The sequence below is a fragment of the Sus scrofa genome, chromosome 3 (genome assembly GCF_054392235.1).
Source record: "Sus scrofa isolate SSC_HxYL_T2T_F1_AM1 chromosome 3, Sscrofa_HxYL_maternal_Yorkshire_Landrace_v2.0, whole genome shotgun sequence".
Lineage (NCBI taxonomy): Eukaryota > Metazoa > Chordata > Mammalia > Artiodactyla > Suidae > Sus > Sus scrofa.
In genome coordinates, this window is record NC_139385.1 from 112,818,598 (window position 1) to 112,841,619 (window position 23,022).

Below are 23,022 nucleotides of genomic sequence, written 5' to 3' on the forward strand. Positions count from 1 at the left end.
CACTCTCCATTTGCAAGCCAACTAAGAAAACACCCCTAAGAGAAGCCTAAGGATGGGGAGGGGGGCGGCCCAGATGCCCGGCTTTGGCAACATTTGCTCACACTCCATGACAGTAAACAGAAGGCCAGGAATCTTGCTCCGAGCTCACTTGGGCTGAAAGGCAAGGAAGCTCTGTTCTTGCCAACACATGTTTGCATTCGAAGTGAATTCCCCTGGCTTCTGGGAAAATCTTTCTGGTGTGTGAACCCTTCAACCTTCTGTCATGCCGAGGCTTTCTTCCATTCACACCTCCAACCCCTAGGAAGCTTCTCAGAAACTTCAAAAGTCACTCACTCAGACGCTGCTCCAGTGGTTGGAATATAAATGTTCAAGAGTCTTGACATCTTCTGTGGGGCTCTCTAAAGAAAACTTCAAAGAAATAACTCCCCTGCTTTGAAATGTTCCCACGTACGTAATAAATTGAAAATAAATGCCCCTTTCTCTGTGTCTCTGATCTCATCCAGGGGGACGGGTTTATTAAACAGGCCTGAGAGATTGCCAGGGAATATAACCCCAGGCCTTGGCGAGAGCACCTAACCTCTTCGGAAAGGCTCATATGACAATATATGGACACTATCACTTGGAAAGCAGGCTTGATTTGGGGGGTGGGGGTAGGCAGATGACCCTTATTCTTTTACAAGTACCAAGTCAGGTTTTATGATGAAGGAGGAAGAAAAGCGTCTTTTGTGAAATTAAATCTGAAACACGGCTGTACTTCTGGCGCCTTCCCTATTTTACAGAGCAAATTTCTCACACGTTGTGTGCAGCACATAGGATAATGCTGGCGTTAAAAGGAAAAGCTTAGACGTTCGCTCGTGCCCAGCCTTCCAGGGAAAGGTAAGAAAACACCATGGAAGGGTTTGTGATTCCATCCTATACCAAACAGAGAAAAACGTGAGGCAAAAGCTCCGACTCTGCCCTTCAGCTTCTTCATCAGCAAAATGGAATAAGAGTACCTACCTGTACGGTCAGGCCACTCAAGACGGCGGTTCTCTTGTGCTTTGTACATCCCTTGAGCCACCAGACTGTTTCCCCTACACCCTGCTCACACCGATGTGCTTGCCTTCTGCCCCAGCCAGTGATGGCTCTAACCCTTAAGTCTGAATGGCTCCACACCTGTTGATTTATTGAGGGGAAGCATCTGCCCTCATGATGGTTGTTGACCTCTGGGGCTGTGAGGGATGTGCCCACGTTGCTGACTTCCCTGGTAACTGATGAAGCAACCTGATGTCAATTCCCCCTAAAAGTGGTAGCCTCCTTCTCCCCCAGGTAGGGAAGCTGCTGCCAAGTTCAGCCATCCATGGTGGGGTGCTGCTCCAGGACCTTTTGCTTCTGTTGTGTGAGATCTCCTGTTCAATAAACCGTGGCTGTCTCTGTTGCTGTATCCTGGCTCTTTCTTCAGTCTGGAGGCTGGACAACTAACTACAAGGCTTGCAGGCCTGTGGAGTGCAGCCCAACAGTACCTCATAGAGCTTTTGAGAGGATTAAATGAAATTATACCTGGAACAAACATAGCCCGGTTATTGAGTGCTAAGTGTCAGCTACTAAGGAGATCACTGCAGCTCTGGCCCAGGACAATCCCAGCTGCACATCAGAATTATCTGAGATTTTTTTTCAAAAAGACTCAAGCTCAGGCCCAGCTGCAGACGTTTGGAGCCAACTGGTCTGGGGTGGGACCCAGTTTAGGTACAGTTGAAGAATTAATCAGGTGATTCTAATGTGCAGCCAAGGTCAAAACCCAGGTCCAAGGATAAGGCCAGAGACTGTGAATCCTTATGGTTGGCTGTCTCCAGGCAGAACAGAGAGGAAGAGTGAGAGAAGAAAACTCAAAGGACTATGGAAAAGTTTGAAAATAAGTTTGGAAAAAGACGTATTTTGTCAACAGCAAGCGTGTGGCTGCTACAAAGGATCAATTAAAAAAGACCAACAGAAGGCCTGATGAGAACTATTAAAACAGCAGCGTTTCCACCTGTCCGAATGGCTATCTCCCTATTGCCACGGCTGAAAGACAGGAAGACACACCCAGGTTAACAAGGGGGCAGTTGTTTAATGCAGAAATCCAGTTAACATAAAGAGACAGGTTGAACGATAGACAGGACTTCAAATACTGCATAGTATTACAGATTAGTTCTTCCACGGTTGATCTGTTTCTCTTATGATTTTTGATACCAGCATAAAGACGAAGAAAAGACTTCAATTAAAAATAAATAAGGCAACAGAAGAACCTTCCTGTCACAAGGAACATCCACAAATAATGCACAAATACTTGGTGCTGACACAACAAGACACCATTAGGACAAGTTCTGAAGGTGCCGCATTAAAATTTAACAAGCACGGTCCAATGACAAGAAAATGATACTCGCTTTGTTATGAATCCCTTTGCAAATAGAAATGACTCTCGGGTAATTGTTATATACAAACTTTCTGAAATAAATGGCCATCATACAAATTTTTCCATCGAGGTCCCCTCTTGTTCCAAATTCAAATGCTCCATGGCACTGCTCCCCACACCTCACAGTCAAAGCATAAATAGTCATTAAAGCACTTGAATCCGCTGTAGTTTCGTCCTTGGAAAGGTATGGAGGTTTAGCAGGATTTGCTATCAGTCATCCAGAAGGGGCTGGCAGGCAACAGGCTGGAATGACCGTTTTTGGTCTATGACAAAAAAGACCGGTTTTGTGCTTAGGATGCTGACTCGAACTCTGCTCCGTCCCCTTCGAGAGTGGTCCGCACCGTGGACGGGCCACCGAGCAGTGAACTTGAGCGTGGACAGTCATACTGTGGAGTCCCTGCCAGACTTTAGATGTGCAATCTTGGTCCGGCTAATCAATGGGTAAGCGATGCAGAGACCTCCAGCTGTCACAATAAAGCCTAAACTGCACCAGGCACAAAAGATAGACCAGCTGTAGCCATGTTCCACATCATCAGGCAGGCTATAAATTAGCTTCGGGAGCCGGTTCAAATCATAGGAGATGCTGGCAGCGTAAGTGCAGAGGGAAATGGTGCAAAATATTCCTATAAATAATACAAAGAGAGCAGAGCCATCGGTTACAGTTTTGCCTGCTACAAGGCAAATGCCAGACAGGCCTTTGTGAAAAGCAAATCAACAGATGAGATGATCAGTCCAAATTAATAAAGGACCCACAATTCTTTCACTTGAGCTACTTCATTCAACAAACATTGGCAAAACCTTTATGTGCCAGACTATATGGTAGGTTCTGGAGATAGTGGAGTGGAAAAAAAAAAGGGGGGGGGTAAATCTGATAACTTGAATTATTTAGAATTACCTCATTTAAAGGCTATGTAAATTTGAATTCAGTTTTTTATCCTTAAAAACTTAGTAAAAAATTTTAATTGAAGGGAAAAAAATCTCGTAATCACTCAAACCTAATAGAGATGGTTTTCATTTCCCTTTGATCCATATCTGAGTTGACACATTTTCAGACTGTTGCAATCATTATACTAAGTCTTCATTTTCTGATTACCATTATCACTGTGTTTATCACGTTGCCTGTGAATAAGATCTAAAATGAACTTTCACAAGGTTTTTAAGGCACAGAGCCTGGCACATTCTAGGGCCTCAAAAATCTTGTTTTTTTTTTTTTTATGAATGAATATAAGACTTTAACATAAATTAAATCCAGGAAGTTGGACTTCAGGTAAAATAGCTGACATCATATATTTCAAGGAGTTCATATAATTCAACCACTCAGAATGCAGGTAATTTGGGTGGCATAAGGACAATGGACAGACCCAGAATTTTATCTTTTTTTTTTTTTTTTTTAACAACACATGTTACGTGTAATTGTTCTTTCAGGATACTAAAATCAGGATTCTGATGAAAACGCTTCAAAAGCCCCAAACACAGGATTTTTAGTACCCTAGGATGTAGATACTAGGGTATCTAGTATCTGGTAGCATGGGATCCCAATGAGGCAGTTGCTGAGTTGAAGGGGGCGATGAATGCAAAAACTGGCCCCAGTCAAGTATCCACTCAAGTTTCAGAATGTTCAGTTCTGTTCCAAGTCCTCCACGTTTCTTTTTCATACTTTGGTTTATCCCTGTTGTAATGGAGGTTACATACATTTGCTGGAAAATTGCTTTGGCGTGGTTTTTTTTTTTTTTGTCTTTTTTCTTTTTAGTGACTCACCCCTGCACATGGAGGTTCCCAGGCTAGGGGGCTAATCAGATCTGTAGCTGCCAGCCTACGCCACAGCCACAGCCACTCAGGATTCGAGCCTCATCTGCGACCTACACCACAGCTCACAGCAATACCAGATCCTTGACCCCCTGAGTGAGGCCAGGGATTGAACCCGAAACCTCACGGTTCCTAGTCAGATTCATTTCCGCTGCGCCACGATGGAAACTCCTGGAAAATTGCTTTGGCAACCTTAAGGTTCTATGCAGCACCTTCGCAGGAAAACAGACACTGATTTGGGGACTGAGAGGCTTAAAAGTAACAGGACCTCCCCCACCTGCCACCGCCACTTCTTTTTAATAGAGCTTCGGAGATCAGAACACTAGCAGAAAAACAAACTCAGAGCAGACAGAAATGGCCATTTTCAAGTGCTAGAATTCTGCCTGCACTCAAATACATAAAGGCACAGTGCCTAAATCCTTTTCCAAATGTGCATTTAGAAAAGAAATGTTTTAAATTAAAAGGATGCTTGATCTGAGGTGATTCGATACCTCCTATTCTTTGCCCAAGTCTATTTCAGACTCTAAAGCGATTCTGTTTTTCTAAAAAGGATGAAATCTTGTCTTCTGACTTCTGGCTCCAGATTACTACGGTAAACATATCACTTTTTGAATTCTCCAAAGAAAAAGCATGATGGAAATAATTCCTTCACAAAGGAATGGTCCACTCAAAAACTGAATACTCCTCTGCTTTTTTCAAACCTTGTGAAGAGCAAATGTTCTTACATCTCCATGAATGTTTTCACAGGCATCTAAACAAAGACAGCGTTTGTATACAGCAAGGTCCTTTTTTTTTTTTTTTGGTCTTTTGTCTTTTTTGTTGTTGCTATTTCTTGGGCCGCTCCCGCGGCATATGGAGGTTCCCAGGCTAGGGGTTGAATTGGAGCTGTAGCCACCGGCCTACGCCAGAACCACAGCAACGCGGGATCCAAGCCGCGTCTGCAACCTACACCACAGCTCACGGCAACGCCGGATCCTTAACCCACTGAGCAAGGGCAGGGACCGAACCCGCGACCTCATGGTTCCTAGTCGGATTCGTTAACCACTGCGCCACGACGGGAACTCCTAGCAAGGTCCTTTTAATGAATGCTGGTAATAGAACAGTGAGGCAGTTAGAAAAATTTGATCTCTGGAGTATCAACAGGTAAACTAGAATAATAGAACAATGACTACTTTACCGGAGAAACAGCTCTATTTTGCATTTAACCGACTGCACACAGCTGAATATCTAAGAGGCTTTTTACAAGTACATAGTTGGGTTTTTTTGTTTGTTTTGGGGGCTTTTTTTGTTTTGTTTTGTTTGCTTTCTAGGGCCACACCTGTGGCATATGGACATTCCCAGGCTAGAGGTCAAATTGGAGCTACAGCTGCCGGCCTACGCCACAGCCAAAGCAATGTGGGATTCAAGCCGGGTTTGAGACCTACACCACAGCTCACGCAATGCCAGATCCTTAACCCACCAAGCAAGGCCAGGGATTGAACCCTGATTTGATCCTCATGGATACTAGTCAGATTCGTTTCCACTGAGCCACAACAGGAACTCCCTACAAGTACATAGTTTTAATGACCTCTGAAAGCTTGAGTTCAAACTAAGACTTTTAATCATCCTTTGATGTCCCAACGCACTGGGCTGGGATGCAGGGAATGCATATTCTGGTCCCTAGCTCTGCTACTAATCACTATGTGAGTGTGACATGATCTAACCTCTCTTGAGCTTCCTCTAGAGGAAAAAAATGGGGGACTTGGTTCCTGAAGTCCCTTGCAGTGTCAAATTGCTGTGACTCTAAAATTGGACACAGAACATAAGCATTTCCCAAGATTTCCTAGCCAATCTAGTACTCAGTGTTAGGCAGCTAAATAAAAAATTGAATGTCATGGATTTTTCTTTCTGCATGTTTTCCTTTGGATTTTATGCTCAATGTTGATTTTATTAGCACCTCTCCCCTGCCAACTCCATAAAATTGCTTTTGGTGAAATGAATTTCAGCATAACTACCTCCAATTCATACCAAATAGAAAAAGATTATAAGGGACAACCTACCCTGAGGGCTTAACCTCAGGATGACTTTCTCTGCCCTGAGTGTCATGAGCACTGTGCTTCCCCAGGACACTTGGTTTGTACTTACCTCATGGACACTGTGAATGATGTCACTAAGAAAATGGCTTTATTTAACCGAGTTTGCCAGAGACCTGAAATGTCCCCCAAACTAAATTAGTGGCCCACCAGGAGCAGAAATCGGGGACTTCATGGCAGGTTTTTTGGCTGCTAATCTCACCCTTGGGTCTATCTTGCCTTGCGAACCTGATTGCTTGTCTTATTTTTATTCCTTATTAGTGTTTATTTTATCCTGAAATAGTACATACATCTCTGTGACACAAGATCTTTGTAGAAAAGAACATCATCAAACCTTGATGAAAATCTGCTGTATTTCCTGCTGCTTTTTACTCATTCAGCTGAGAGAGGTCACATGATCCCGCAAACATGCCCCCTGTCTGCCCTTCCCCCTTCCCACAAATGGCCCCAAAGCTCATCTTCGAGTGACCTTTTTCTTCCTCCAAGATGCTCTTGAAGTGGTTCTGAGTGAGAGAAAAGCAAAGGTGAACAAAAGAGCTTATCTAAAGAGCTTCCCCCTTCCAGACATTCACATCTCTAAGGAAGCTGGCAAATAGATAGCTATCACAGCTGTTATTGGTAGGATGGGCAGGGATGTTTCTGATTATTACAAAAAAATATTCAGAGAGGAGACAAAGCATTGTTTCCAGTGTTGACAACAAGCTTTTGGTAAAAGAGGCCTAACCCATTCAAGATATATATATATAATTTTTTTTTTTTTGGCTTTTTTAGGGCCACAACCTGTGGCACATGGAGGTTCCCAGGTTAGGGGTCCAATCTGAGCTGCAGCTGCCAGCCTACGCCACAGCCACAGCCACGCAGGATTCGAGCCTCATCTGTGACCTACACCACAGCTCATGGCAACACTGGATCCTTAACCCACTGAGTGAGGCGAGGGATTGAACCCGCAACCTCATGGTTCCTAGTTGGATTCATTTCTGCTGCGCCATGACGGGAACTCCTCAGGATATTTTTTTAAAGGGGGAAAAGAAAAAGTGTTGTTTAAAGGATGAAAACATCTTTGTGGTCACTGGATGAGCAGTTTTAGGTCCATTTGGATCCTGTAGAATTCTACTTTAGTTCCATATGCATGTTTTACAGCTCCTCATGTCTTGGTTCTCTCAGGCTGTCATATCAACAAAGTCACACGGACCAGGAGGCTGCCACAACTGAAATTTATTTTCTCACAGTTCTGGAGGCTAGTCATCTGAGATGGAGGTCCTGGCAGGGCTGCTTTCTTGCCAGGCCTTTCTCCTTGGCTTAAAGATGGTGACGGTCTCCCCCTGAGCCTTCACAGTCTGCTCTCTCACTGTCTGTGTACAGATTTCCTCTTCTTTATAAGGACACCAGTCCTATTAAGTTAGGACCCACCTTAATGGCTTCGTTTAGACTTAATCACCTCTTTAAAGACCCTGTCTTCAAATACAGTCACATCCCTAAGTATTAGGGGTTAGAACTTCAACATGTGAGGTGGGGGGCATGCAATTCAGCCAATAACATTGTCTGTGTGTGTGGTCAGTGTATGAAGTATATTTCTACCCCTTTTACAGGCCCAAGCAAGATTTTACAATTAAAGTGTTATTTAATGTTATTCAAGAATTATTTGGGAGTTCCCATCATGGCGCAGTGGTTAACGAATCCGACTAGGAACCATGAGGTTGCGGGTTCGGTCCCTGCCCTTGCTCAGTGGGTTAACGATCCGGCGTTGCCGTGAGCTGTGGTGTAGGTTGCAGACGCGGCTCAGATCCCGCGTTGCTGTGGCTCTGGCGTAGGCCGGTGGCTACAGCTCTGATTCGACCCCTAGCCTGGGAATCTCCATATGCCGTGGGAGCAGCCCAAAGAAATAGCAAAAAGACAAAAACAAAAAAAAAAAAAAACAAAAAAAAAGAATTATTTGGAGTTCCCGTCGTGGCTCAGTGGTTAACGAATCTGACTAGGAACCATGAGGTTGTGGGTTCAATCCCTGGCCTTGCTCAGTGGGTTAAGGATCTAGCGTTGCCGTGAGCTGTGATCACCTCAGATCCCACATTGCTATGACTGTTCCACTGACAGTCTTCAGCCCCGGCTGGTGGTGCCAGGGGGAAGCGCTTCACAAGCCCCAAGCTCAGTACCAGCTACTGCTGGTAGTATCCTCAAAAGGGGGGATAATTACTGTTTCTGAAAAGCCCTGTATGCAGCTACTTTTCCTCTAAAATATTAAAAGGTTTTCTGCCAATATTCTTAATTAGAAGATACAGTGATATCACAGAATTACAAGACCAGAAGGGATATTTTCAGATCAGGACAGAAGTAAATTTATACTGCCATCCCAGATCATCAACCTAATTTCCTTCCCTAAACTCTTCACGGTGCCCATGGCCAGCTGGTACGATGAAAATTGGTAACTGGGCCCACTCTCTTGACTGTCCTCCTTTGATGTGCTTGAAAGGTGGAAAGGAATGGAAGCTGCTTCACCCTGGTTAGCCTGCTTGATAAATAACATAGCCGCGGAGTTCCCGTCGTGGCGCAGTGGTTAACGAATCCGACTAGGAACCATGAGGTTGCGGGTTCGGTCCCTGCCCTTGCTCAGTGGGTTAACGATCCAGCGTTGCCGTGAGCTGTGGTGTAGGTTGCAGACTCGGCTCGGATCCTGCGTTGCTGTGGCTCTGGCGTAGGCCGGTGGCTACAGCTCCGATTCAACCCCTAGCCTGGGAACCTCCATATGCCGCGGGAGCGGCCCAAGAAATAGCAACAACAACAACAACAACAAAAAAAAAATAACATAGCCGCAACACCCAAAGGCGTAAACATTGATTTTTTTTTTTTCCACTCCTTCAAAAGATGGCCTGCTCATCATCCTGGTCTCTTTGCAATTCCAGAAAAAACGCCTCACACTCCTTTTCACACCGACTGCTCAAAAAGCCATTGCTAAGTTGCCTTAACCAAATGACTGGGCAGGACTAATGGAGACAGACAAAACGTCAAAAAAAAAAAAAAAAATCAAATAAAGATCCACAATCTGCAATTGTTAAATCCAAAACACATCCCATCTTTTTCCAAAAGACCGCAGCAATCTCATTGACCTGCAAACCCTGGCTCGATGTCACATAAGGCTATTTATAGTCCTTATTGATCCCACCTAGTGTGAATATTCATGTTTTGCTGCAGAAATGTTAATGCATTTGATTTCAGACTCTGCTAGAATGTTAGCTAATATAGGATATATACATAATATTACCTTTCTAAAATAAAACTTAAAAATATTGAAATCCAAAATGTACCCTGGCTCCAAGGACTTCAGATAAGGCATTACAGACCAATAGTTTTAGGTCACAATCAATGGATAACCTGGATAATTCAATACGTCTACAGAGGAGCCCCTTTTGGGAATGTATTGAAGCAAATCAGGGGGTCACCTAACATGAGCGTTACCCCTTCCTAAGCTTTGCTGGGGCAGTCTGAGCTGTCTCCTCTCTCTGCTGTCCCAAAGGCCCAGCCTCGTCCACAGGAGCCACTCAGGGCACAGCCTGTGGAGTGGAATGGAGGCGCCCATCAAGGCAGGACCAAGCTTTATCCAATTTTTGAGACCCCTAGTAAATGAAAAGATCATGAAAACCCTACAACAGAGACATAAAAAATTATACTTAAAATATAATCTGCTGTGAATAAACTAACACTTTAAAATATCTATATTGACATCGAGTGATAATCATCATTCTATCACAATGGCAACCTAATAGAATGTATCGTTTAAAGTTGATGGGAGGAGTTCCCACTGTGGCACAGTGAGATCAGCGGTGTCTGTGCAGCATCCAGATGCAGGTTCGATCCCGGCCCAGTACAGTGGGTTAAAGGATCCGGCTTTGCCACAGCTGCAGTGGCAGCTCAGATCTGATCCCTGGCCCAGGAACTCCACATGCTGAGGGGCAGCCAAAATAAAAACCAAAAACAAACACAAAGTTGATGGGACTGCTCACTCGCAGTGCCTGAAGGCAGTGGGGTCCGCTAACCTGCAGCCTCTTACCACTGGATGGATGATGTTTTATTCCCTTACTCCCCTGCCTGTGCCTGTGGCATGTGTGGAACTTGAGAGGACACGAAGTCCAAAGGCTACATTTGGGGCTCTTGGGGGATGTGGGGCCTGCCCCTGGCCCTGCTGGAAGACCCCTTGAGAGGCCCCAAGAAACAAGAGAGAAGTGACAGCCAGCAGCCCTGCTGTTCCAAACGTGGGTAATCAGGAGCTGTCTGTATGCAATAAGGCAGAAGCACAGAGATTGTTTTCAAGTTTCCATTTTAACATCTCAAACTGTCACATCAGTGATGATCTTCATTGAAGGCTGGCCTAATCAATTCAGGTAGAGACTGAAGACGCCAGCACATTAGAAGAGGCTAAGTTTAGCATCAAAACTCTGTGGGAGTGACGCTGACTAGGGCTGCTGAAGACATTTCTGCTTAATTAAAATCAATTCTTTTAACCCTTACTTGGGTCATCTCCTGCTGCTACAGGCGAAGGTCCTACAGCTAATTTATCTCATGCAACAAAGTTGCATAGTTCTCTCCATGTTCACAAAGGAAATGGAAAAGTATTATTTGTAGTAGCAAAAATGAAATAATCCTCCCTAAATCCCACAGTAAGAGAGCACAACACAGCAACTCTACTCTGTAGAAGAACATACAGCTATCAAAAGCTATTAAAAACCAAATACAGAACAATATAGGGACATGGAGAATGCTTATGGTATTAATGTCACATGGAGGCCCAGAAAACGAAATACTTTCCACGTGATGATGGACACAAACATTTTTTCTTCTAAATTTTTATTCTGAAATAAATATAGAGTCACACGCAGCTGAAAGAAGTAACACAGAGAGAGCCATATACCCATTGCCCGATTTCTCCCAATAGTAACATCATACACAGCTAGAGTGTAATAGCACAGCCAACAATGACATGATCCATCACCTTATCCAGACTTCACCATTTTTACACACACTCACTTGGGTGTGTGTGAATTTAGTTCTGTGCAATGTTACCACATGTGCAGATTATGTGACAGCATCACAGTCCAGATACAGAGTATTCCCATCAAAGTGATGCCCTGAGCTACCCTTTCAGAGCCATAGCTACTTCCCTCCCTGCAGTTGCTGTTTTTAATGAGACAAAGACTTGGATGAGATTTGGGCCACAATTAGGAAAGTATTTTAACAACCTAATTTTTCAGGTGGTGGGATCTCAAAGTGGATTTTCCCTTTATTGCAAAAAAAAAAAAAAAAAAAATGTTGTTTGGGCAATCAAAAAAAAAAGCCAATCAGTGTTATGTTGCCTGTCAATCCTTCGGAAACAATCATCAAACTATCGAACTTTAAGTTTATATGTTTGTGGTGAGTTTTTTGGTTTTCTGTTTTTTTTTTTGTGGGGGTAGGGGGGGTTCCTATGGGTTTTTGCTTCTGTGGCTACTGTTCTGCTGGTTTTATTTTTCTCTAACAATTGTACAGGTGCTTGTGGTGATAAATTCCACCGAGCCCTGAGCCAGTCTGGCCTGGAGTTACAATGCACAGAAGGATCAGGAGTGAGGACTGAGCAGGGGAAGCCAGGACTGACCTAGTCAGGCAGGCTCCTAGCTCTCCTCTGAGCCAACCCAGAACCAAGCTCCCACCCTTCCTTCTTTCCTTTAAAACCAAACCAGCCCCTCCGCCTCCCAGGGAGTGCTCGCCAAGCCTGGTCCTGTGATTTATTTTAATGCCAACAATTGTTTTATATCTAAGAGAATCCTAAATTATTCATGTATTACCCATACAAAAAGTGTCTTTTAAAAACTACTACTACTGAGGCTTTCCTTTCATGTTCCTAAGGATGCCATGCAGGGCCTTTCCAGGGCTGGGGGAGTGAATCTGCATGTCTTTGATGTATATGAGGACAAGAGTTAGAAAAATGGGGGCTCAACTAATAAAGGGAGAGAAGAAAACAGGGGAGAGTTTTTAATGAAATCCCCTGGGCAGCACAGGCCTCTTCAACTCTGCTGCCCTCACCTGCTCTGTCTATAATTTGGATTTTAAATGAATCCCCTAGGCAAGCACCCACCCCATGGCTGGTCTTGTGGGTTCAAATCCTCCTTCAAAACCCGAGGAACTAGAATTTTAGCCTCCTTGGGCTACAGTCCTGCAGCCTCTGTATATTCACTCAAATCTGGAAAACTCAGGGTGCTTCTCTGCAGATTTATTCAGGAGCCAGTGACTTCTGCAGGTGTGTCTGGCGCTTACAACAATCATCCACATCCCACGTCGCTGCCAGTGACAGCGCCATCTCAAGGAAGGGTCTGTCCGTGAGGTGGGTTACCGAAGCTAACTGGTGGACCCACCCGAAGGCAAGCGCCACCTACCTGCCAGCTCCTGAAGCTATGAAAATGGTACCGGCCACCGAGGGGCGCCACTGCCTCCCCTTAACAGGGGCTTGAGTGAATGACCCAGTCGTGGTTACTTGACTAACAGAATTTCAGGGAAGCAGAAAATGCTTATTCAAAATGGCCACACATTTAGAGTAATACTACTTCCAATACCGCGTGTACTCTGTGAACCCGTTAACCTGGCATTCACTCATCACTCACGTACGCATTTTCTGTGAAGGAGCAGGAAGGAAGATTTCTTTCCTGGCAGCCACCTTCAGTCAATTTCAGCCATCAACTCAGCTCCTGACTCCTTCTTAGACAAAAACATCCTTCACCTGCTAATCAAAAAGACCTCAGTCGTCTCCGCACACCCCCTTCCAATCTCCTGATTTAAGATGAAGTCACTCCTGGGCTTAAACCCTCTTGGCGGCTTCCATCGCCCTTGAATTAAAACCTAAGCTACTACTTGCTTCTCCCCTCCTGTGATGCTGTCCTTTCCTTCCTTGCTCTTCAGCCACACACCTCTTCTTCTGTGGCTCATGGCACCTGCATCAACCCATCTCCGCCTTCAGGCTCAGTACTGCGGTTTCCTCTGCCTGTAGGACACTCCCTTCGGGGAACAGGGTCCCCTATTGCAACTCATTTTTCCTCCTCGTAGTTTTATCACCATCACATATTATTATTTGTGTCTCCCCACAATGGAAATGGAGGAGGATTTTGCCTGCCTCAATCACTGTGTGTCCCTAGCACCTACAACAGTGCCTGGTCCATAGTAAGTCCTCAAAAAATACCTGTGGAGTGATATGAATGAATGCTACGTGTGTAAAACTGACACCAATGACACCATCACTAAGAGACAGACTTAGAGTTAACGTTCAGCCCAGGGGGCATGGGCCGTGCTCACTTCTCACCCTCTTTCAGCTCACCAGCTTCTGGGAGGCAAAGGCCCACGTTTGCCCAGAGTGCAGGCCAGGGTTAGGGGCAGGGAATGAAAGAATGGGACAGAAAAATCAGACCTGGCTCATGTGCAGATGACACCCAAGACATTTCCATCTAACTTTTTTTTTTAAGGCAAACTTTTATTATTTTTTAAGGGAATACACGGATTTAGAAGATACAGAAGTCCCATTTATTAAATTAGGGAGGGACAAACAGAAGAGATGCTGCCCAGGCTGGTGTGCAGTGGCTATTCACAGACTGATCCCACTACTGATCAGCACGGGAGCTTTAACCTCTGTTTCCGACCCGGGCCAGTTCACCCCTCCTTAGGCAACCTGGTGGTCCTCATTTCTGGGGAGGTCAACGTACTGATGCTGAACTTAGTGCAGACACTGGATTGGCTTAGTGCACTGCAGTCCAGAACTCCTGGGCTCAAGAGATCCTCCACCCTCAGCCTCCCGAGTAGCTGGGACTACAGGCATGCACCACAGAGCCTAGCTCCATCCGTCCTTGTAACAGGCCAACATAGGGAAATCCGGGCTGCACTTTTTTTAGGGCCACACCTGCAGCATATGGAAGTTCCCAGGCTGAGGGTCAAATTAGAGCTGCAGCTGCCAGCCTATGCCACAGCCACAGCAACACTGGATCCTAACGCACTGAGCAAAGCCAGGGATCAAACCCATATCTTCGATATTAGTTGGGTTCATTACCGCTAAGCCATAATGGGAACTCCTGCACTTTCTAACACTTGTTTCCTTTAAATTCTATATTACCTACCAAATTCCAACAACTTTTGTTTTTCTCACAAGTGAAGAGAAAACTGACAGAGAACAAAGTGAAAGCTGCAGGCAGGGCAGCCTTCCCCATTGCCAGAAGTGTCAGAGATGTTCCCCGTACCTGTCATGAGGAAGAGGAGTCCGGCCACGTGCTGAGTCAGGCTTTCCTCCCAGAAGAAGCTGACCGTGGCTACGATGCAGCCACAGAGCAGGACGGCCACAGCCATGCCCAGGAAGCCAGCAGTGATTCTTCTTAAATCTAATCTCAAAACACAAACATTCAAAATAATAAGCAGAAGAAGAAGAGTCACGGAAAATTAGAGAATGAAGAGCTTTGCAGACATGGTGAAAGTTAATGAGGTACGCGGGCAGGTGTAGGGTCCACAGGGCCAAGCTGATTTAGGACATTCTCTTCCCCAGGCATTTCGTAAGAGGCCAGATGAGGTGTAACCAACTGAAGTGTCAGCATCTACCTTGTCTGAGTCCATGGAGAAGTCGACATCAAGTAGAAAGCAGACCAGAGGACACCAGGGTAAACTTGGGTAATAGATAGCAAAGCTACTTAGTACAATGAAGAGTGAGGAAGGTTTGCGAAATATTTTTATTATCCTTAAAAGAATGATAGAAATGTAGTGGTTAATTACACCCTGGTAGTGGCTATAATTAATCTGACTTTGGAGAAAGAGCCTAAAAAGTGAGCTACAGCGAAATATGGTTCTACCTATGCACCAAGGATGCCATTTGTTTTATTTTTTAGTTATATTTACTCCTGCCTATTTTCAAAAAGGATCTGAGAAAGTGAAGGCAATTGTTACTGAAATAGGGACCATATGTATATGCAAGAGAGCTGCTCACAAACGCTCTCTCCTCTTAAACATAAGCCTTATGACCCAAGCACCCAAGTACTCAGGTGAAGGAAGGACTGTTCCCATGGGTCAAGCCCCACTGTATACACAGTTGTCCAATGGGGTCCATCACAAAGGCACAACTGTAATCACTGGGCCAGGAACCCAGCCCCTCCCCCACCGTCTGCACCAAACCAAGAGATGGGCTGACTATACACACCTGGGTACACTTCCACTTTGCATGAACCCCACCCCACCCCTGCTGTCTTGCTTTTTTTCCATTTCCTCCCTCTCTTATTTTTTAAAACAAGGCCAATTTTTAAAATTGTGCCCTAAATTTCTATGATCCTTCTTAAAGCAACAGATTCCAAACCTAAGTCTGCCCCTGAGGCCAGTCAACAGGTCTGGGCAAGGTGGACAATGCGCACCTGTGCACACAAAGAGCCAAGAAGAGAGGCACACCCCTCTGCAGGAGTGTGGGCTGCTGCGAATGTGCTCGGGCAGCCGCCACCTCCTTGTGTGTTCCTGTTTCCCCCGCCCCCCTGTGACTCAGAGGTGATGTATAGAGGGTGCAATCCAGCAGCTTCCAGTCGGGCCCTTGTCACACATGGACCATCCGTTTCTTTTAAAGGGATTTCTCATTTCCAGCTCAGAGCATCTAAATTGAAGCAGGGCATCGCAGCCTAGAAGAGGAAGCATTGATACCACAGAGCTAGGGGTCAGAGGCACCGATCACTTAAAGGGTCTGTTTAATGTTAAGGTGTAAGTCGTTCTGAGACATGCAGTGTAATAATAGTTCAGCCACCATTATCTCACACCCTCCTAAATTCCCTGTGGTTCGAGTTTTATTTTTCTCTGGCCATTAAAAAGCACAAGGTTTGGCTATAACCCACGTGGGATTTGCCTTAGTACCAGACATGTTAAGTTTATCTGGTAAACATGGTGCAGATCACCAAGTGAGATTTTCCTGCAAAGAGCCATGCGTGAGACTGCCGAAAGCATCTTTCCATGCACTCCCCAAAGAGGCTTAAGAGGAGAATGCTCAATAATGCCTTGCTGAGCAGTAACAGGGTACAAACTCTTAAAGAGATAAGGCTTCATTATATATATGAATGGATAAACAAAGCGCAGGGAACTATATTCTATATCCTGTGATAAACCATAATGAAAAAGAATATGAAAAAGAACATACATATGAAAAAATACATATGTAATTGAATCACTGCTGTACAGCAGAAATTAACGCAACATTGTAAATAAACTACCCTTCAAAAAAATTTTAAAAAGAGAGAGAGAAGGTTCTCTTTCAGGATTCTGTGATGATCTTTTCTCACCTGACTAGAACCAGTAACTATGTGGCTTTCTGGATAGACGATTAGGGCAAAGAACTCCAAATATGTTCATAAAGAATTAAGATATAAGAACACTTAGATGAGGCTCTAAGTTCTACAGAGAAGTGGTCATTAAGATCAGCCAGCAAGAAAGAAGTTTCAGGAAGTCATACTATTAAGAAATAAAGCACATTTCATGGAGGTCCCGTTGTGGCTCAGTGAAAATGAATCTGACTAGCATCCATGAGGACGCAGGTTCGATCCCTGGCCTTGCTCGGGCGTTGCCATGAGCTGTGTTGTAGGTCACAGATGTGGCTCGGATCTGGTGTTGCTATGGCTGTGGCATAGACCAGCGGTTACAGCTCTGATGCAACCCCTAGCCTGGGAACCTCCACATGCTGCCGGTGTGGCCCTAAAAAGACAAGAAAGGAAAGAAAGAAAGAAAGAAAGAAAGAAAGAAAGGAAATAAAGCACATCTTAGCCAATGACTTTCCAAGTCCTAAATTTGTCAGTCATAAGATTTATAATATTACACCAGTGCTGTGGGCAATATCTTAAGAGTTTCCATTCACGTGTCTGAGATTCAAAATAGAGCCCTTTGATCTGCAAAGAGATTTCTCTTACAAAATGAAATTCTGTTTGGTTTTCTGTAGTGACTTTGGTCACCAAACAAACTCACAGAAGTCCTTGCTGCTTATGTCACTGGAAAATGACAATGTCAACCTCTGATTAGGGTAAACACGAAAAAGAATGAGGCCTCGTTTTTTGCTTTCCTGAATTATCGATCCCTAGGTAGCATGAATCGACAGTTTTCAGGTAAATATCAGCCCTCTTTGGGGTCGCACTGCATGATCCTTTCTAGAGTTTCACATTTTTCCTGGCAGCAACAGAGACAGTTTCTGCCATCAAAGTAACAGACACCCTCTGAGAAAACTGCCACATCCACTCATAAAGATATTTGAGCAGAAATACCAAGGTCTGAGATAGATACAGTAACTAAAATGAATATTGGATAAACAAAACAAAAATAGGAGCACCTAAGGTATAATCTCCTTGGTTTACTAAAACAATTGTCAGATCAAGGCCTCACACCGCATGACGTGGTGGAGGAATCACTCTGGAGGTGGCTTGTGTACATATCCAGCGGGGACAAACACATTTACTGCACTGTCCCACAAAGCCCCGCACCTGACTCTCACACCCTCGATCTGTAAACAAGTTGTGACCAGGGCACAGTGAGATGACCCTCTGCATCTCTGACCCTGTTGGTTGGGGTCCCAAGGGCCCCAGAGATCAGCATGGCATCTTTCAGGCCAAGCCTGAGAGGGCTGGTGGGAACTCTTTTTTGTTCAGAAAGACACCGTTTGCTCACTGACCCTTCCCCAGAAATACTCACGAAGCAGGTGCCATTCATCTTGCTGTATTGTCTTGGTCAAATTGAAAGGAATGTTTCGTAAGCGGATCGGCTGAGAAAAGTGGTACTTGATAGCTGTACATCGCTGCGCAATCCCTTAAAGGAAATAAGAAATGCGATTTACTTGCCTGTGCATTTGTAATAGAATTCTCAAATTGAAGGCAGGATGGATAATGTGCCCTACACTGGGCTGAAGAGGGAGGGCATAAGAATCTCATGATTACTCTCATTAACAGAGGCAAGTCAGAGCAGTAAAAACCCCAAACAGGAAATAATTTTTAAAATCAACTTTCGTTTTTGAATATATTAAATTTGGTAAGGATCTAGACTCCCCTAATTGTTCTTTCAACACTGAATCTGTATTAACTAAACACAAAACTCCTCAAGGAGAAAGGGCCTAAAAGTATACAGACAGTTGGGAGAAATCAGCTTGGAATTTTAAATTAACACAGATAAACTTCACGAGTCCAAATATGAGCCAGCCTCAAACTCTCAAATGGGCTGAATCAAAGAGTATGTTAGGAAGTGTGTTACTGGGAAACTAGAAGACATTTTTCCATAAAGAAACTTCTACGTGTTGGTTCCAGTGGTGATTAGGTCTCCAGACAACCCACAAGAGTCTAACTAACCCTAGAGCAGCTGATGTAATTCTTAATACAAATTGTACTGAGCTGAATTCTAGGTCCTGAGCGAAAGAGTAATAATAAAAGTAGAAAGGAGGGAAACAAGTTTTGCCTCCCTTTTCTGGTCGTAGGCACAATATTTTGAAATAGCCAGATGGACCCACTGCTTTATCTAGTACCGTCTAGCCTCCCTCCCAACCCATGCTTTCATTGCAAAAATTAACACAGGCCTACTTTCCCCCAAAGTCTTCTGAATACCATGAAGGTAGCTATCCTCCCTTCAAATTAAAACAAAACAAAACTTCCTTCTTTCCCTGCAATTCATTTTGGTCAGTTGTTTGGATAAATGCGATCTGATTAGATTAATTTTAAAGAGCTGTGAGTGAAGTTAATCCTTTAACTCTGGCAGCTGTTAAAACAAATCCTCATAGATGCAAATAAATCTCTAGTTGGTAGAATTTGAGTAAATGTAAAAATAAAGTGACTTTTAAAAAAAAAATCAGGCATCGAAATGGGGGAGATTAGTATTTCAGCACAGTTTACATCCTGAGATAGTTAGTCCCTGATGTGAAGGCGGCTTAGGATCATCTTCCCTAAACAGTTTCTCAGTCATTACTGTGCATAAGAATCCCTGGGAGGCTAGTTGAAACTAGCTTCCTGAAAGCTATAAAATTTGGTTGTGATGCCCGTTGTATACCTATAAATGTCATAAAATTCAGAAAAAAATATCCCGTGATAAACCATAATGGACAGGAGTATGAAAAAGCATATATGTGTATAAGTTAATCATCTTTCTGTACAGTGAAATTAACACAACATTGTAAATGAACTATGCTTCAATAAAATACATTTTTTAAAAAGTAGCTTCCTGGACCCCACCCAAGATATTTAGATTCAAAAGACTTGGGATAGAGCTAGGAATCTAAATTTTAATAAACAGCCCAAGTAATTCTGATGCAGGCAGCTGAGAAACACTACCCAATTCTATCTCTGCTTTTTGGAGCTTTTTTTTTTTTTCTCATGAAACCACAGAGTCTCTAAAAGCTCCAGGCTCTTTATTTTTCTCTTTGTTTTTTCAACATAGGCCCTTGGCCGTGGTTGTGAAGTCTAAGGCATATAAGTTCAGTGTTTACATATGAGTTATGTGTTCATAAGTCAGAAAATGCTTGTACTTACAAAGAGCAAATGATCTGCTATGAGAATAATAACACATAACAGACTGCAAATGTATTAATAGCTCGCATTTGTATTTTTAAAAACTACCGTTCCACTTGATACTCATCCTCATCCTCAGGCTAACCTTGAAGCTCTGTGTAAGCAGGAAGTGAAGGCTAAAGCAGAGTTGAATGCATGCCGCAATGCACACACACAGGGCCCTTTGGCAAAGACTGGAGGACTTCCTGGTTTCAGGCATTTAAGGACACTTCTGTCCAATAATTAGCTTCCCATGAAGCTATCCAAGCAGAGACTTCAAGGGCTACATACAACAAAGGATACAGACTTTACAGAATTAGCTCAGGAGAGTCACTAAAGAAATAAACAGCAACAACACAAAAACATTAACAAACACTGAAGAGGAGAGAATCTAATTTTTACAGTTGCTACATTATATTATTTCGGATGCCTAATTTTTTTCCCCAAAATTCCTAATTCATCCCACTCCCTCCCCTTCCCCCTTGGCAACCGCAAGTCTGTTCTCCATGGCCATGATTTTCTTTTTTGTCAAAAGGTTCATTTGTGTGTATATTAGATTCCAGATATGTGATATCATATGGTATTTGTCTTTCTGACTTACTTCACTTAGTATGAGAGTCTCTAGCTCCATCCATGTTACTGCAAATGTTCTTTTTTACGGCTGAGTTGTATCCCATTGTGTATATATATCCATATTCTTAATCCAATCATCTGTTGATGGACATTTAGGTTGTTTCCATGTCTTGGCTATTGTGAATAGTGCTGCAATGAACATGTGGGTGGGTGTGTCTTTTTCAAGGAAAGTTTTGTCCAGATATATGCCCAAGACTGGGATTGCTGGGTCATATGGTAGTTCTATGTATAGTTTTCTGAGGTACCTCCTTACTGTTTTCCATAGTAGTTGTACCAATTTACATTCCTATCAACAGTGCAGGAGGGTTCCCTTTTCTCTACACCCTCTCCAGCATTTGTTATTGTGGATTTATTAGTGATGGCTATTCTGACTGGTGTGAGGTGGTACCTCGTGGTAGTTTTGATTTTTTTTTTCAAATGCCTAATTTTCAATTAAAAAATACAAAACATACACAGAAAAAAAAAAAGAACATGTGGTTCAAATATGATGGGGGAAATGCCAGTCAATAGAAATTATCACGGATGAAGCTGAGACACTGAACTCACGGAACAAAGATTTTAAATCAGCTGTTTGAAATATGTTCAAAGAGCTAAAAGAAACCATGTCCAAGGAACTAAAGGCAAGTATGACAATGATGTCTCACCAAATACAGAATACCAATAAAGTGATAGAAAGTGTGAAAGGAAAAAAGAAAAAAATATATAGAAGTTACGAAGTAGAAAACTATAATGACTGAAATTTTAAAATTTATTAGAGGGGCTCAAGAGAATTTTGAGCAGGCAGAAGAAAGAACCAGCAAACTTGAAAACAGATCAACTGAGATCATCCAGTCTGAGGGGAAAAAAAAGGAAAAAGAATAAAATGAATAGAGCCTCAGATAGCAGTAAGACACCATCAACCACACCAACATAAGTGTAATTGGAATCACAGGAAGGATAGAGAAAAGGTGACAAAAAGAATATTTAAGAAATAATTGTCAAAAACTTGAATCTACACAAATTTGATGAAAAACATGAATCTACATATCTAAGTAGTTTGATGAACTAAAAATAGGTTAAACACAAAGAAATCCATATCCAGACACATCATCATCAAACTGTTGAAAGCCAAAGATAGAGAATCTTGAAAAGAGCAAGAATGGAGTTCCCATCATGGCTCAGTGGGAACAAACCTGACTAGTAACCATGAGGACGAAGGTTTGATCCCTGGCCTGGCTCAGTGGGTTAAGGATCCAGTGTTGCCATGGGCTGTGGTGTAGGTCATAGATGCAGCTCAGATCTGGCATTGCTATGGCTGTGGCATAGGCCAGTGGCTGCAGCTCCAATTTGACCCCTAGCCTGGGAACCTCCATATGCCACAGGTGTGGCCCTAAAAAAGAAAAACAAAAGAAAAAAGACAAAAAATAAAACAGCAAGAAAAAAAGCAATGAGTCATGTATAAGGGCTCCTCAAAAGATTAGAAGCTGATTTCTCATCAGGAAACATGGAGGCCGTGGAGTTCCCTTTGTGGCTCAGGAGGATAAGAACCTGACATACTATTCGTGGGGATGTAGGTCTGATCCCTGACCTCACTCAGTGGGTTACCAGAGCTGTGGAATACGCCTGTAGCTGCAGCTCCAGTTGGACCCCTAGCCGGGAACTTCCATATGCCACAGGTGTGGCCCTGGAGAGAAAGAAAAAGAAAATATGGAGGCCAGAGGAAGTGGAATGACATATTCAAAGCACTGAAAAGAAGGATTATTAACCAAGAATTCTATATGCAGCAAAGTTATGCTTCAGAAATGAAGGAAAAAAAAAATAAGACATTTCTAGTTAAACAAAAACTGAGAGACTTTGTCACCAGCAGACCAGATCTACAAGAAATTATAAAGGGACTCCTTCTGAAACAAAAGGGCAGTAACTGAATCCACATGAAGAAACAAAGGAGATTTGTAATGTTACAACATAGATAAACATTTAAATGGAATTACATTAAATGTAAATAGACAAAACACTCCAATTGAAAGCAGACTATGACTGAAAAAAACAGCACGATGCAACTATATGATGTCCGACATACTTCAGATTCAAAGATACAAGTAGGTTGGAAATAAAAGGATGGAACAAGATACATACCATGCAAACAGGCATAAAAGAGAGATGAAATGGCTATACTATTATGAAACAAAATAGACTTTAAGATAAAATTGAAAATTGTTACGAGAGGCAAATAAAGACATTTTATAATGATAAAAGGGTCAATCCACTAAAAAGATGTAACAGCTAAAAACATATACCCACTTACCAAAAGAGCCCCCAAAATACAAGAAGCAAAAACTGACAGATCTGAAAAGAGAAAGAGACCATTTAACAGCAATATATGGAGACGTCAGTACTTCACTTTCGTTAATGCCAGAACAACTAGACAGAAGGTCAGCAAGGAAACAGAAGACTTGAACACCACCACAAATCAACGAAACAAAACAGACACCTATAGAGGACTCCACTAAATAACAGAATACACACTCTTTCCAAGTGCATGTAGAACACTCTCCAAGATCCCACATGTTAGGCA

The 23,022-nt window shown here is 43.2% G+C and overlaps 1 protein-coding gene and 1 non-coding gene across 4 annotated transcripts in view; both read right to left on the bottom strand.

Annotated features, from left to right (window-relative positions):
* Positions 1-2,066: 2,066 nt before the first annotated feature.
* The window catches only part of TMEM178A (transmembrane protein 178A), a 56,364-nt gene continuing 35,408 nt past the window's right edge, over positions 2,067-23,022 (bottom strand). For all 3 annotated transcript variants that reach the window (XR_014842161.1, XM_021088342.2, XM_021088341.2), the window contains 3 exons: positions 18,001-18,114; positions 14,550-14,687; positions 2,067-3,054 (listed from right to left, as the gene is read on the bottom strand). Coding sequence is in view for 2 of the 3 variants with exons in the window: in XM_021088342.2 (XP_020944001.1) it covers positions 2,813-3,054; positions 14,550-14,687; positions 18,001-18,114 (494 nt within the window). In the remaining variant the exon portion in view is untranslated. The remainder of the gene's footprint in view (positions 3,055-14,549; positions 14,688-18,000; positions 18,115-23,022) is intronic.
* On the bottom strand, positions 13,863-14,151 carry LOC146404860 (signal recognition particle RNA). The gene has a single exon (XR_014842634.1).